The 16158-nt window shown below is 43.1% G+C and overlaps 1 protein-coding gene across 3 annotated transcripts in view; it reads right to left on the bottom strand.

The window, feature by feature from the left end:
* Positions 1–16158, bottom strand: part of PEBP4 (phosphatidylethanolamine binding protein 4) — a 357304-nt gene that overhangs the window by 269022 nt on the left and 72124 nt on the right. The window contains exons 1-3 of one of the 3 annotated variants that reach the window (XM_036748623.1): positions 3795–3859; positions 3130–3263; positions 1205–1334 (exon numbers count right to left, since the gene is read on the bottom strand). In XM_036748623.1, coding sequence (XP_036604518.1) covers positions 1205–1334; positions 3130–3257 — 258 coding nt within the window. In that variant the 5' untranslated portion in view covers positions 3258–3263; positions 3795–3859. Of the gene's footprint in view, positions 1–1204; positions 1335–3129; positions 3264–3395; positions 3632–3794; positions 3860–16158 lie in introns of those variants that run through there. The other 2 variants (XM_036748621.1, XM_036748622.1) reach the window with 2 other exon arrangements.

The raw sequence follows: 16158 nt of genomic DNA, 5'->3' as shown, positions 1-16158 counted from the left end.
GCCCCATTCAAAAAGAATTAGTCTTTAAAGCCAGGTTCTTGTTCATTACCAAACTCCTCCTTTGCCAACCAAGAGAAAGACGAGGAAATGACATCCAAGAGAGAAACCCAAAGCCACACAAGCACTAAAATAGGTCACAAAGGTCACCTCACCCCGAATTTCCCAGAAGCATCACCTCATCTTCCCATTTCCCAGAAGTACAATGATCTTTTCCTATATCTCAGTTTCATCATATTTGTAGGCCACTCTTGCCCCCCCCCCCCCCCACACACACCAAGGGCAGTTTTGGGAACAAGATGATACTACTTAATAATAAGTCTCTGTGACAAGGGCAATTATTTCAAGTCCTCATAATGTTTGACCTAAGTCATCACAGTTATGCTCTACATCATATCAGAACATATGGTGCTATGGTACTGGCCAAGGGTCAGGAATAAGATAAACCTGATCTCTCACCATTCACCAAAGTGAAGAGCACTAGCTTCCCATATTCTAAGATTATGAGCGATAGAGGTATTCCCTTGGTGGTAGGAACCCTTCACTGGCTGGCCCATTTCTGCTTTCCTGACCACAAGGTCATTAAGCAGACTCTTGGGGAAAAAAATGTGAAGCCCCTAAAAGGTGCATCTGGCCTTCTGAGGCAGGCAATGTGTCTAATCTCCCTAGGCCTGGATATTGGGTAAAAATGAAGGAGCTGGGTGGGAGCGGGTCAGGAGAGGATGGGGGAACTGGCTAGGAGGTGTTTGATTTCCAGAGTATTCATACCATAAGCTTCTTGGAATCCCTCATTCTGGCCTTCTAGTCCAAGAAAATTTAGATGTCCGGGGCAAAGAATCTTTGTACCTCCTCTACATTTGAAAACGTGTCTTTTCCTCCCAACTTTTTGTTGCCCAAGGCTTTGAGCCTTCCTTATAGTGCATGAGACTGGTGTCACCATAAACAAAATCCCCATGAGATAATGACTTTCTAGTATTATGAAAAAGTGTGTATGTGTAAGAAGTTATGTTGAAAAGCATCCTTCATTGCATCTCCTGCACATTTCACCTAAGGAGGCTGATGGCTTTGCCCACCTCTATTGGTTTCTAGGAATGCAGGTGGCATTTAGCCATCTGAGGTTCCACATTGCTATCTGCAGGTGTTCAAGATCTGGCCTGTGACAATGACAGTGCTGCAGTGCTGATGACCTCCCACATGGTGCACTTACCTCATGAGCCTGGGAGTATTTGATGGAAGGTTTGCCCCAACTGCCAATCTTCTGCCTGAAACCATTGCACTCAGGGACATACATGCAGCCAACGTCCCCTATCTCAGGGTAGATCACCTTGAGGTTGCCCCTGCAGAGAGATGGAGCGAGAGAGAGAGGGAAAGAGAGAGAGAGAGAGAGAGAGAGAGAGAGAGAGAGAGAGAGAGAGAGAAGGACACTGAACATTGGGTTTCCAGAGATGTTAGAGGCATTGCTAGGCTACAGCCTAGAAACCCAAGAATGACCCTGGGGTCTAAAAACCCAAGTCAAAACCAATCAGGTTCCATTTTTAAACCTAAGGGGAAAAAAGACCAGCTTTACAAAATAGATGGGAAGGGAAGGGAATAAGCATTTGTATCACACCTACTATGTGCCAGGCACTGTATTAAGTCCTTTTTTACAAATAGTATCTCATTTGATCCTCACAATAGCCCTAGAAATAGGCTCAGTGATGATTCCTGTTTCACAGTTAAGGAAACTGGGGCAAGAATAAGGTTAAGTGACTTGCCCAGGGTCATACTAAGTGTCTGAGGCTATATTTGAACCCAGTGTGGCTCCAGGCCTAGCACTCTATCTACTATGCTACCTAGTTGCCTCTACTCTTGTTTTTCTTTTTTTTTTAATGAAGATTTTTAATGAATTTTTAAGAATTTTAAAGAATTTTTAATGAAGATTAATTGCAGGGGCTCACAGAATATCTTTAAATGGGATTTGATTTATAGGATTATTTGAGGACCAAATAAAATGATTAAAACAAAGTGTAGAGGCCCAGGGTTGTCTACAGGCCCAGAAGGTAACTGTCCAGCTAGTGTGATTTGGGGGTAGGGTGCTAGGAAAGTCTCTTATCCAACAATATTCTCCAAGATGTCTGAAATTACACAGTTAGGAATTCATTCCTTTAAGACACGCCTTGGCTGCTGTCTACCTTTCCCTTTTAAACCAAATACTTCTGGCCGGCAAGTAGGTTTTGACATATTAAGACAAGAATGGTAAAGTGCAAATGAATTGTCTTATCAGATTCCTTTCCCCCTTGACAAACATGAGTCCTAGAGCTGCTGTTCTCTTCAAGCTAAGCAAACTGACTGACTGAATCAAAGCCCAGCAGAAAGTATCTTTTTCAAAGACCAAGGCCTCCTGTGCAGGGGGAGGGAGGGAGGGAGGGAGGAGGAAGGGGGGCGGGGTGTTAACACCCCAAAGGAACACTCTGGAGACTGTTCTACCAGAGTTTTCGGCCCGTGAAGTACACGCTGACCTTGCCGAGTTTTGCCCAGTTCTATTTCTTTTAATCTTTTTCTAAAATCCTGAGTAGAATGCTGGCCTCAGTATTTCAGGGTCCTGTAACATGTGGCCAGTCTCCTATGTCCACAACTATAGCCCTTTCCCCTGTTTGGCCCTAGGTCATGCCAAAGTACTCTGTTCTCTGGCAAAAATAGTTCTTGTTTGGAGAGAGGAGGGATTAATTCAGGGCCTAATTCATGTCATCTTTTTTAAAAAAATGTAATCTTCTTATGCAGGGGAAAAGGTTGTTTTGCAGAGAAGTGAGTTGTGTTATAGTGAGGGATTTTTGTTCACCTGGTTTGTGGCACTTTTCCCCACTCACCAGAGCAGGGAGAAGAGAAGTTGAGACATAAACCAGCCGCTTTCAGAGAACAAACCCCGCTTGGGCCCAGGAAAAAAGCAAGCTGACTCAATAGTACTCTTGGCTAAGGTGATCCACAGGCTCGATCCCCTAAGATTACATCTTTTTCCCCTAGGACTTCAGCCAAGGTCACCTAGAACCGGGGAATGTTGCCCCTCATCTCGGTCCCCAGAACAAATGCCCGATTCCATCCTGACTCTTCCTCTGCCCTCCCCACCCCCACTCCATTCATGTGGGTTCTACTCACTTGCAGAATAAAGCATCCCTCTGGGACAGCTTCCGGTAGACACACATCCTATCCTCATTCTTTGGTAACCGGCCAGCGACCATCACCATCAGGCCCAATATCAGGATCACTGCCATTAGCAGCTTCATTGGCACCTGCCGACCAGACAAGAACTTAAGTCTTTAGAGAGACATCAGTCCTCCCCTCCCAGAGATCCCTTTCCACCTCCTCCAAACCAAATAGCCAATGTCAGCCCTGGAAGGGAGTTAGAATAAGACAAAAGCAACCTTTTCTATTCCGCTCTTAGTCACGGGGGATGTAAACAGTGCAGTTGGGTGGGTTCCAACCAGGATCCAACTTGCAACACACTTTCCCTGACCCTGCCTCAGCCCTTGCCACTTCCAGGGTGGAGTTCTGCTGTCACTGTATTCCTGGCTGCACCTCTAGATGGCCAAGACTCTTATATAATTCACTAGTCCGCCCTCCTTGGCCTGCCCCCATGCTTATCCTTCGCCATTGGGCTGGAGGCTAACATTCCTTGGCTTTCAGGCTACAGAGCCTAAGCCCTTTTATTAGAAGCTAGAGTGGATGGTGGGAGGAGGGGAGGGGAGGGATATTCACTGGAACAAGGCACTTTCATCATTTTTAACTGCTAGTTGTCATCTGATGTGGTTATTCCCACTAACCTGCTCCTTCTCCTTGCCCAGCTGGGTGGGGTAAAGCTGAGCACACCAAAAATCACCTTTCAGACTTTCCCTTCTCCGATCCACCCCTTCATTCCACTACCAGACTAATCTCCCCCTAATACAGAACTCAAAGAACTCCACCCCTTGGCTCCAAAGCCTTCAATGGTTCTTACTGCCTCCTGGACTGGAAGTTAGGAAAACTGGAGTTCAAATCTGGCCTCCACTTCCTAGCTGTGTGATCCTGAGCAAGTCTGTCTGCCTCAATTTCCTCTTCTGTAAAATGGGGATAATAATAGCTCCTACCTCTTGGGCTTGTTGTGAGCATCAGATGGATGATATGTGTAAAATGCTTGGCCAACCTTAAAGCACTGTAGAAATGCTTTTATATTATTATTACTGAATAAAACCCAAATTCTTTAGCCTGGATTTGAGGCCCTTTTCCTGGTTTGTCTCATACTACCCTCTCTCTGCTCCTCCATCCCTGCCCATGTGCACTGTTTGCCCTAGTCTAAGTGAAGTCCTTTATTCACCAATATGTCTCATACTTCCTCAGTAAGAACTGAGCTGTCAATTCAGTGAGAAGCTCTTATTAAGTACCTACTATGTACGAGGCATTGTATTGAGCTGGGGAGACAAAGACAAAATAAAAAATAATCCCTACTTCCAAAGAGTTTACATCTAGGTGGCTGGGATAGATAAAACATTAACACAGAAAAGCAAATACAAGATCATTTTAGAAGAGTAAGAACATTAATAATTAAAGGGGGAGGGGTACGAAGGTTTCCTTTAATATGCAATCCTGAGTTGAGCCTTGAAGGAAGTTAAGTAATCTAAGAAACAAAGAAATTGGATTCTATTGTCACTGGGAAAAGAAGGGGAGGGAATAAACATTTATAGCTCCTACTATGTGCCAGGCACTGTGCTAAGTGCTTTTACAAATATTATCTCATTTGTTCTTCGCACCAACCCTGGGAAGTGGGTGCTGTTATTATCCCTACTTTGCAGTTGAAGAAACTGAGGCAAACAAAGGTTAAGTGACTTGCCCAGGGTCACATGGCTAAAAAGTATCTGATGTAAGATTTGAACTCAGATCTTCCTGCCTCCAGGCTCAGTGCTCTATCCACTGTGCCATCTACCTGCCCCATGAAATGGGCTTATCCTCAGTGGGAAAGTAAAGGGGGGGGGGGAAGAGAGAGATTCAGGAGCTCTTGACAAAATAAAGATAGGACAGATGGAGGGGGAAGGAAAGGTATAGCTAGCTGTGTGACCTTGGATAAATCACTTTCCTGCTCTGGCCACAGTTTCCTTATCTATAAAACGAGGGAGTGGGACTAGATCATTTCTAAGGTCTCTACCGTGTCTGACATTCCATAAGTCTAAGGTCTATCTTTTGCTGCCCTTCATAATTAAACCAAATGCACAAAAGCAAAAAAAAAATCAATTTCCTATCTATTAAACACCAACAAACTCACGGAGCCCAGTTTCTTCATCTGTAAAATGGGGATAGGTGTACTACTTACCTGATAGTGTTGTTGTAAGGAAAACGCTTAAAGGGACCACAGAAATGTCAGCTATTACTGTTGGTACTTACTGAGAACTGGTCCTTTTCAGGTCAGATGCTCAATTTAGAAATGGCATTGTAATGAGACAGTGCTAGGAATGCAATTTCAATGTTTTTTAAAGGAAGAAATGTCTATTTCCTCTTCATAATAGTTAGGATCCTATGAAAATTTGTGTTTATTTTTTGTTTTCAACAAAAGCTGTATACCTGTGTTTAAGTTAGCTGGTGGGGGAGGGGATATTCTACAGATGGAGGAACTGGAAGTAAAGCTTCCCAATGGGGGGACCAGAAAGAAGGGCGGAAGAGCCAAAAGACCTCCATCAAGTGGCTGGGGCAATTTCCCAGAGTGCTAGACCACTCACACAGTTTCCAGAGGCTCAGCACAAAGGAGTTGCTTCTGCATACTGTGCCCCCTAACTGATATCATTACAAAGGACAGATAATCCATTGAGCCAAAGGCCAAGTGCCCATTTGCCCTTGGCGGGTAGCCTGGCTCTTAGTGGCAGACCTTCTCACAGTAGGCACTCAGTCATGCTGTCCTCTGGCTCGAGAGCAGCTCAGCATCCTTCAGGGCCTGGTCTGGATGGGCTTGAGCTACATCAGAGGACGCTGGGCCTCTTCTCTCCAGATGTGCCCAGAGGTGATGTCCCAGAAACCAACAGCTAGGCCTGAGCATACTCTACAAATCATGTAGCTAGAAACCATATTAATGAACCTGTCTGCCCTAGAAAGTGAAGGGGCCTGAGGCCAAATCTGTGGCCTTACGTGAGAGGGAGGGCCAAGGTCGTCATAATGAAATAAATGGTGGGGATCTGGAAATACTTTCAGACACATTTGTCCCCTCATCCAGTCTCTGAAGAGCTGAGTTTTATAGGCCTTCGTGAGAAGGGAAGAATGGACCTTACTAGCCCAAACTAGCAACTTATTTACTAGTATCTCTTTTCAAAGGCACTCAAGGCCTTTTATTATAGGCATGATCACTTTTCCAAATAGATCTGAGGCAGGCAGAGTCTAGGGATAATTCTATATGTTTTATGCAAGGAGAAACTGAGGCACAGAAAGGAGATGGGACTTTATTTTTCAAGCCAGTTAGAAATAAGGATATATAGAATTCAGAGCTCCTGACTAATAACATCAAAGGATTTGGAGTTTGGAGGAGAAGTGATACAGATAATAAGTAGCAGGGATAGGATTTGAACCCAGGTCCATTGCTCTCTCTGCCCCCCCCCCCATACCATGCTTCTTCCAACTATCAGAAATATATATATCTAAAACCCTTGGAAACTTGGGAATATTAAGCTATTTCATAAATACTTTTGCTACTCAAGGACAAGAGCCTAGAAAGACCAACTCAGGCTCCTGGTATCATATTTCTTGATGTCTATTTTTTTTTTAATCTCAACCAGCTTCTGAATGAAGACTCCTAAATCAGTCTCAGCTAGTAGATAGAACAACCCCTATGACCTACCCGAGAGGAAGGCGGAATGATGGTGGTGGTAGGGGGGTATTCGGTTTAAGAGTATGGTCCCTGAGGGACAGCTTGGGTATCAATATGGGCCCGAGAAGGTGGGGATACCCTTCTCCCCACCACGGATAACCACAGTTTGGGCCACTGTAGACTGACAAGGTCTGCTTGCAGAGGCAAGGCAAGTGGCCAATATTGAAGAAAGGTCCCTGAGAACCTGTGTGACAGTTGGCTGTTGGTGAGGCAGTTCTGAGGGTTCTACAAAGATTCTTTGCATCCATGTAGTTGGGTTGGAGAGAGGAGAGGTGGTAATCAGGAGGTCAGGCTCCTGACCTGGAATTACTAGGAAAAGAAGAGTGGATGGGTTTTTAAGCATTTTCTCTCCTAAGTAGCCAGGCTAAGATCTTCCTACTGCTCAAGGGATCTGGAGGGAGGGGAAGAGACAGAAAAAGATACAGAAAGAGAAATGCTTCGAGAAAGAGACTCAAGAGAGACAGAAATAAAGGGAGGGACAGAGAGATGGAAAAGAAAGCAGAGGAAGAGGGGAAAGAATTGAACCTTGCTTGGTCCTGAAGGAGGTGAAAAATATTATTGTTCAGCAGCACTATAGAGTCAGGGAAGGGATTGGGAATTAGGACATCCAGGTTCAAGCCCCAGACTCTTAAATCGTCATTGCTGGAACAATCACTTACTCCAGATCTCACAAAACCCCACAGACTTTTGTCTTCCTCAAGTGACTGAGGCTGAAACAAATCTTACTCTCAGTGCTTAGAATCTGCCCCACTTCCCCACCAACTCCCAAATAACCACTCAAAGATTTAGGCCTCCTCCTTTTTAGGCACTTGGAAGAGATAAACTCACTGAGAGTTAGCTAGTGGCTGAGGGGGAAACTGAGAGGCAAAGGGGAACCAGACTGACAGGCTCTGCCATTGAGCTGATGAGGTAGGGGGAGGGGAGAAGTGGGAGCAGGGAGAAGAAAGACAGAGGAGCCCCCAGCTTCTTCTCCCCAATTCCAGTCAGTGGTCCCGGACAGGGCACTTCTAGCTCTCTCTGTGTAGTAAATTCGTGATGGACTTTTTCCACAGAAATCCTTTCTGCTCGTAGGCAAGTTCCCTCAGGGCCAGAGAGCAGGAATTGCCCTTGGGCCAAGCAGTACCTGTGGACACAGACCCTGTCCCAAATACCCTAGCCCCTCATTCCATTTGGTGGTTTGGCTGGTGGCCTGTAGTCCCTCAGGCCTCAGTGCAAAGACCCTGATCTCAGGCCCCCGTTGGGCAAGACAGTTCACTTCATGAAAATATCATTTGCCAGGCTAGCCTAGTCAGAGAGCCTCCAGGTAGGCAAAGGCCAAAGGCCTTCCTAACCTGTAAAGCAAAGCAATAATTAAGCACTTCCCTGGGCTGGCCCTCCAACTTTCCTTGAGCTGGGACATTAGTATAAGCTGTCTTTGTCCTTCTTTGCATTTGCCCATTCTCCTGACCTTGGAGATGTTTGTTTCTCTCTTTGTCACTGCCTGGCTTTGCATGAAACATCTCCATTGTCTTTTGACTCACAAGGACCCTTATTCACAGTTCTCTTGACTGATAATTTAGTTAGCTGCCTAGGGAGTCCTACTTTGTTTCATTTCTGGATAACTCACACCCTTGCCACTATCTATGTTCATAGAGAAGTTTTGTATCTATTCAAAGACCAGGATTTGCCTGAGGAAAAGAGAGGGACACTCTGTGAACTATTACCTATAAGTAAGTGGACATTTTTTAAAGTGCTTTTTTAAAAATCCCAAATAAAATTCTGTTTACCTCATACTGTTTCCCTTCACTGCTCAGCTTTCCTTCCCAAGCCCTGGGTGCTTAAGACATACTACTAGGGGTGAAAAAATCCTATCTGGATTTTGTACTCACTTTTCTCTTCTTGAGCTCAGAAGAGATAGCACAGGCCCCAAGATGCTGCAGGTGAAGAGATGTTCTACAAATGGTAAACTGAGGCTTATAGAGATGGGACATAGCTTCCTTATAAGGATGAGAGGCAGTCTTATAGTGTACAGCACTCTCCACCAAACCTGGCCTAGACTGTTCAAGAGGTTTAGAAACTAGCTCCCACATAAACAATACGGGTGGTTTTGTCAGGGATGGGGAAAGAAGGGAGATACACAGTTACAGGGAATAAACCTAGAAGTTGGGAGAGTCAGGACCAGAACATTCTGCCTTTTCTAAGGAGTCCAGGAGCCATGAGAGTCACGGACAATGACTATCTGGACAGTCGGGCCCAAGATGGAATGGAGCCATTCCATCAAAGCCATGGGAGTAGACAGGCCATGTTAAAATAAATTGAATGAGCTGGCAGAAATCCAAATCTGACAAAAATGGAGTATCCATTGGGAGGCCAACAATCAGGAGCTAGTGAACCTAGTGTGGATGAAGCTCAAGGAGACACACTGGGAAGGAAAAGTAGTCACCCTTCCAAAGCTTGTACCTAAGCACAACTTCTTAATGGCCATCATGCCTCCCCACTCCACTCCTTTGTCCTTAAAGGGATAAGTTTCCTCAGTATCCTTTATAAAAATTATGGGATTTAGAGGGGGTTTCACAAAAGAATCAGACAGTCCAGGAGAGTGTAAATGGCCTTTTTTATGACACATTTTAGCTCACACAGGGGAGCTCCCAAGGCCCAAAATGAAACACCTTGGGGGAATGTGTGTGTATATGTGTGTATGTGTGTATGGTTGTCATCAAGACTATGGAATAGGGACCACAAGAGAAAAAATACAAGCAGGAAAGTTGCTAGAACCTAGGGTGTGACTTTAGGCCACACCAGGAAGAGGAAGGGGATCAATGATGGTGCCTTGGAATGGCCACATGCAGACTCAGCACCACGTCTTCAGTGAGCTCTCTTTTGCTCCTAGCCAACGTGTGAGAAAGCTTGGGAAATGTTATATCTGACAATAGGGCAGCTCCCGGAGCATGGATCTCACATGGAGAGAACAGGTTCTCACTCGGGGCATCTGGTTAGTTTTCCATCTCTGATGTCACAGGCAAAGAGACACTAGATAGTACCCAGAGAATAAAATAGGGGATATAAGCACAGAATATGGAAGTCTCCAGAAAATAGGAAGAAAGGGCATGTCCAGAGCAGAGGGAACCTGCTGCAAATGAGACTTATGGGTCTCAGGCCTATAAGCTCTAGGTTTTTCGGATGGTCACACTAAGATCCAAGAATATAACACTGTTCCTTCTGTGATACTTTCAAGTTTCAGTCTGGTAGAATCCCAGTGATAGGAGGCCCATACCAACATAATGGTATGAAGGTTTCCTGCAGGTTCTCAAGTTGTCTTCTAAACTGTGACCCAACTGATTGTCATAGAAGAATGAGACACCATGGGGCACTCAGGCATAGTCTGCATGTGGGTGACTTTTCCTAGGCTACTCCCTGAACCCTGGGGTTTCCATGAATAACTTAAGCAAGGGGCAGGCAGCTGATTTCCCTGGAACTTCTAGGCAGCGTAGGGGAGCCAGGTCTTATTAGGAAGAAGGGCTGCGACATTTGGGATCAGATGGGCCTATGGCTGGAGATAATGAAGCTTGTAGTGAAAGTGTAGGGTAGAAGCCAGTTATAGCTGGGAGGTGCAGTCCAGCTGTGGTGTTTGGTCCTAGGTCTTCTCCCCTTCAGTAATCATTGTGGCATAGGGTTGTTCACTTGTGTCTGTGCTGCTCTAGAATCTTGATAGCATGCACCAGAATTCGAGAGATTGGTGATGAAACCTGTGCTCAGATCCTGATTTCCTATCCCAGGAAGAAGATACCTAGACGCAGGTATCAAGCAACCCTAATGAGGTCCTCATCAAAAATGTATTGCTGGTCTCAATACAGGACATCCCCAAATATAGGTTGAATCCATAAGATGCAATCTCTTTGAAAGAAACAAAAAGATGTATAGGTATACACTGAAAAATAACACCAGTTATAGGCCATGCTTAGTTTTATACAAGCCAGATTTGGGAGGAAAGGATGGCGATAGTCCCACCAGGGCACATTGGAAAATAGTGACCTTATTCCACCACCGCCCTCAACTGTTCTGGCTCTAACATTCATAAGGTTGGAGGGGAAGGGGAAGGTAGCCCTGGAGAGGAGTTCCAGGATGACAAAACCCTGAGAGTGGCAGCCAGAGTCAGACTGCCACATATCTCCAGAGGACCATATGGGAATAAGGTTTGCCATGAGGAAGAAGGGACATCCCCCACCAACTTTCTTCCAGGAAGTTACACTCCCTCCCTGGTTCTGGTGTCAGTGCTCTGGAAGAAAGCCTGATTGCCCTGGGCTGGTTTCTCTGCCCAAGGTGGCTTCCTTTGGACTCTGCTTTGAAAGAGCAACACACCTGATGTTCCAGAACCAAAGGAACTCCTTGTATTATACCCTGATGTATGTACTTGTGCACACCCAGTGGGCATGTACATATACACAGAGGTTGTCACTTTCCTGTCCCAGAGCAGCATCCATCAGGAAATTCACATAAAACACCAGTACACACTCAATATGCAAGTGTGCACAGAAGTGTGTATACATGTGCATGTATACATGCATGTATACATTAAAGCATGACTAAACACGGAACTGAAGAATCTTCTTATTTTTAACAAGATATTCATGGGCCAGTGGGCAGTGCCAAGTCTCTCAGACAAATGCACAGTTTTTGGTGCCACAGGACAGTGATTTCAGCTACCTTTCCCAAATCCAAGCCAGAAATTTTCTGAGTCGGTGAAATCACTCACTTCAATATTTTGAGGATCTGTGATTTCGTCAGTGTGGGTAGTCCTTCCCCCAATCTGGATCACAACCCAAAGAGAACATAGTAGATGGTCTGCAAGGGTTGTTGGGCCTAAAACAAAAGTCATCACCCCATAGCCAAACTTGGTAATGAGCTTCCTCAAACTTAGTCAGCTGGTCTTTGGACATAGGACACATAGCCTGTTGCAAGGCCCATACTTGAAGCCTTTCTAGCTTGGTAGAAACTGTAAGTGCTAGTATTCATTCCACTGGCATGGCCTTTGAGAATCCAGGGTCACCTCCACACCATCCAAGTAATTGAATAGAGGATCTGTGAAATCAAACTCTTGAGAAATGGTTAGAAACCTCTTCTACTTCCTGGGTAATTGAGTACGACCTTAGATTTCAGGGAATAAAAACATTCCTTAAATCCACCTCTACAGAGTTTATTGATCATATCTGAACCACCAGTGGTAACCACAGAAAGGATACAAAGACACACGTACTAAATCAGCTCTAACAGCCATTTAACTTCTCAGCTCCATTTTGGTCCCTGAGAAGCAAAATATATCCAGATGGGTCTGAGTGGCAACAGCAGTTAGGGGTGGCAGTGTTTTATACTCTGGGATGGGGTGGGGTGGGTGGAAGTAATATCAGCTACTCTGGAACTTCATTTTCCAAAAGCATTAGCCTAGGGTAAGCAGAGCCCCAGCAAACCTCCTGAAGATGCCAATCACAAGTAAGCTAATAAAGACGTACACACAGGTTGGTAGAATTCCTCTCATGTCACAGGAGCCATGCTCATGGATTGCTCAGCCAAGTTGGTGTCTGCCCGACCCTTCCTTCGTGAAGGGCATGGGGAGGATGCCTGGTTTGGTCAGGCTGCATCGTTCCACACCTTGAATGATACTAGGCAGCCACTGAGGATCTTTCCAAGTGCGTTGCACTGGTTTATTTTTTCCAAAAGCTCTCTATTCCCACAGACATAAGATTATAGGAACTCTTACCAGAGTCCCAAACAAAGGCATTGAAAAAATATGCCTGAGCCTTTCTGGAGCATCCCAGAAAGGATTCCCACCGGGAGGAAGAGTTCAAAGCTGTTGTCTAGTCCAATCACTGTTGTCCAGTTTTCCCTGGCAGTGCTCCTCAGTTTCTGCCACTCACTGGAGGAAGTACCCCATATCTATATGCATGGATGTGGTGATATCAGCCTGGAAGAAGGGATATATACAATAGGTCACCTCATCAGAGAAGAGACAAATGGTGCCCACTGTCACCCAGACTTTGTACACTCTGGGTTGGGAACACAAATGGGATTCCTTACCCACGTCTGGTTTAGGCGTATTGGCCAGAGCATTAAATAAAAGAGAGTTGCGGTTGGTATAATAAATATATAATAAATAATAAATAAATAATAAATAAATGTGGACCAGGTGCTTCACCTGATCTTTGTTTCTTCTCCTAACTTTATTTGCATGCTAATCAAACAGGTCTTTGGAGGGTGGTAGCCTGATTGCCCCAGCTTCCACCTACTTCCTATTTTGGTTGAGTCTTTCACATGGATTTTGGGGATATAGGTTCACAATTTAGGGTATAATGGAAATTACAAAGAATTTCCCATCCTTATCAGTTTAAAAACCTTGATACTATACTTCAGGAAATACCACATGAAAACTGCAGACATTTTTGAGTACAAACAGCAATGCATAGATCAAATTCACAGATCTCCAACAAAGAAAAACTTTACTCTTGAAACCCCAAGGCATGTTGTGTTTAATTTTTAAAATTTCACTGTCAAAGAACATATTTTTCAAGCAGCCACAAGAAGAACTTTCAGCTATTAAGGATTAGCAGCTCAAATACCTGAGGAGTCTTACACAGCTATGAGAAATCAGAAAAAAAGAATGTGACAGGATAGTCCCCAAAACAAAGGATCTCAAGTAACCTCATGCAAAACAGAAAAGAGAAAAATTTCAAATGTTCCTGTGACACTTCCCCCCTCAAAGGTGAGCAGAATATTTAAACCTCAAATACCCTGAATGAAGGAAACACAAGGAAGTGAAATAAGTGCAATGATCAAGAAAAGACTAAAGGAAACAAACTATTGTTCAATCAATAAACATTAAAGCAACTACTAGGAGCACTGTACTAAGTATTGATCATGTAATCACATCCCTTAAATTCTTAATTTTACTACCATGTAATTGCATATAAATGGTTCTAATCAATCATTTATCCTCTTTGATGTGAGTTTACCACAATTATTTTTTATTTGTGTAATTTGATTTTTTCTGGGTCATTTAATCATTTTATGAATAAGGCCAGTATGTTTATTAATAAAAAGATGGTCATTTGGCCTCTCTCTTAGACTAAAGACAATCACTGTTCTTTAAAAAAACAACAAAGAATTGGAACAAGGGGGCAAAAGAGAGATGAACAAAAGACAGGATCTAAGAAACTAAAGGTTCAAGGGGACTTTAAAGAGTCAAGATTAGAGAAGGAGAAAGAACTGAATAGTTCACAGTCCTCTTTAAGTGACTATCTTGGGAAGGGGGCGGATTACAGAGTAGGAAGTTGCTTGCATTGTGAGAGGGAAGGCATGGGCTGAAGACACTGTACACCCCACTCAGTCTAGAGGTGAGCAGAAGAGAAATGGTTATTTCTTCAGTTTTTCAGCAATCTGAGGGGAGGGGGAAGGTAAGAACGGTGGAGGGGATAGCCTTGGGAGTGGAATAGAAAGTAGATCTTGCACTAGAGCGGTAAATTAAAGAGGATGGTTAAAGAATGTTCTTCTGGGGGTGAGGGAGGTCTATATCTTGTGATGAGAAACTGGGACCTAGGAGAATATGTATGATAGATGACTAGCTTCTCTAAAGCAAAGATTATGCTTCCTGAACCTGCATTCTACCCTAGGAGAGGATATTAATAAGGCCCTGGGGGTAGCCAACACAAAGAAGATTATGTTGGCCTTAGGAAGGACAAATGATCACACTAAGGACTGGAGGTAGAACCGTAGCTAATGGCTCAGGTTAGACAGTGACTATCAGCCGGCCTACTGCTTTACTTTGTGAACTGATACTTCTGGGAATGAAGCACTGAAGAAAGTCCTACAAAAACAAAGGAGAGGATGGGTGGTGTGAGATACCTACAAATACCCTAATAGGATAGAGGAGATAGTTCACATATGGCACTGCAGAAGCTCTATCTCTCATGAAAATAGATGGAACCCCAAAACAAAGGGATATATCAGAGTATAGCCGATAAATTGGAGAATAGAATTCAGAAAAAAAAATAACCAGAAGGAGATAGAAATAAGGAAGAGGAACCACAAAAGAACATTAAGCTATGATGTTGGGGGGGAGGGGGGTGGATTTTGAACCACACAATCTGAACAAGAAAGAAGGGTGGGAAACAGATAAAAGAACAAATGGATAAATGAATGAATAGAAAGAGAAATCAACTTACTAAAATCCAAAGAATATGAGAGAACAGCAGGTAAAGAGAAGGTGAGAGGAACCTGTGGGAAAAGACTAGCATCAAATTAATGTTTAAAAAAAAAACAAGCAAGGTTAAAGTACTGGCTTAAAAGAGGAAGGAGATGAAAATTAAACCAAAAAAACAATGGAAGAAAACACAAACCTGGCAATAATAACTTTAAGTGTGCATTAATTAAGCATTCTAACAAAACAGAAGAAAACGGCAAAATAAGAAAAACAATAATTTGCTACATATACAAAAAGCACATCTTAACAAAGCTACCTAAAGAATAAAAAGAAAAGGCTAGAGCAAAATTTATCATCCATCAAGGGATTTCCCCAAATCAGGATTTGCAATCACACTATCATGAGAAGCAAAAATAAACATTTGAAAAATGAAGAGATAAATGGGGAAAACATCTATTCTTAAAGGCATCATGAACAATGAAACTATCATAAGCATAATCTAGCTATATTAACATAATAATTATAGGAGACCTTAATGTTCTTCAGAGGATGTCTGTAAAAAGCTAAGAAAGTCAAACAAAAAGGACTGTTAGAGAAATTAGATTTAAAAGATATGGTATTTTCTGAACAGAAGTGTTGAAAAATACATGTTTTTCGGTATTAATGGTAGCTTTACAAAAAGCAGCCTTCTCTTAATAGTATTGAGCAAGTATGCATAAATATAAATATGCAGAAGTATTAGACACATTTTTATAAGCTACGAGACAACAAAAATAAGGGAACAGAGATGAATGCATAGACCACAAAGGAGACAATAAAGACATTCTGAACAAGTAGGTCAAAGAACAAAACACTAAAACAATGAATGGCTATGTGAAAAAGAATATATGCAACAATACATCAAAATTTGGAGGATGGAGCTAATACATTATCTCTCTGAAAATACACACTAACAAAATAGAAAAAGAAAGGTCTAATGAACTGAGTATACAATAAAAACTGGAAGAAAAATTAGTGAATTAAATTTACAACCTAAAGAAATCGTAAAAGAAAATCTGAAAACTAGAGAAATAGATAAAATGGAAAACAAAGGCTTATAGAAGTAATTTTTAAAAACCTAAAATCTACTTGTTTG

The sequence above is a fragment of the Trichosurus vulpecula genome, chromosome 3, assembly GCF_011100635.1.
Source record: "Trichosurus vulpecula isolate mTriVul1 chromosome 3, mTriVul1.pri, whole genome shotgun sequence".
Taxonomy (NCBI): Eukaryota; Metazoa; Chordata; class Mammalia; order Diprotodontia; family Phalangeridae; genus Trichosurus; species Trichosurus vulpecula.
The sequence above is the reverse complement of the archived record's forward strand: the minus strand, read 5'-3'. Positions and strand labels throughout refer to the sequence as shown.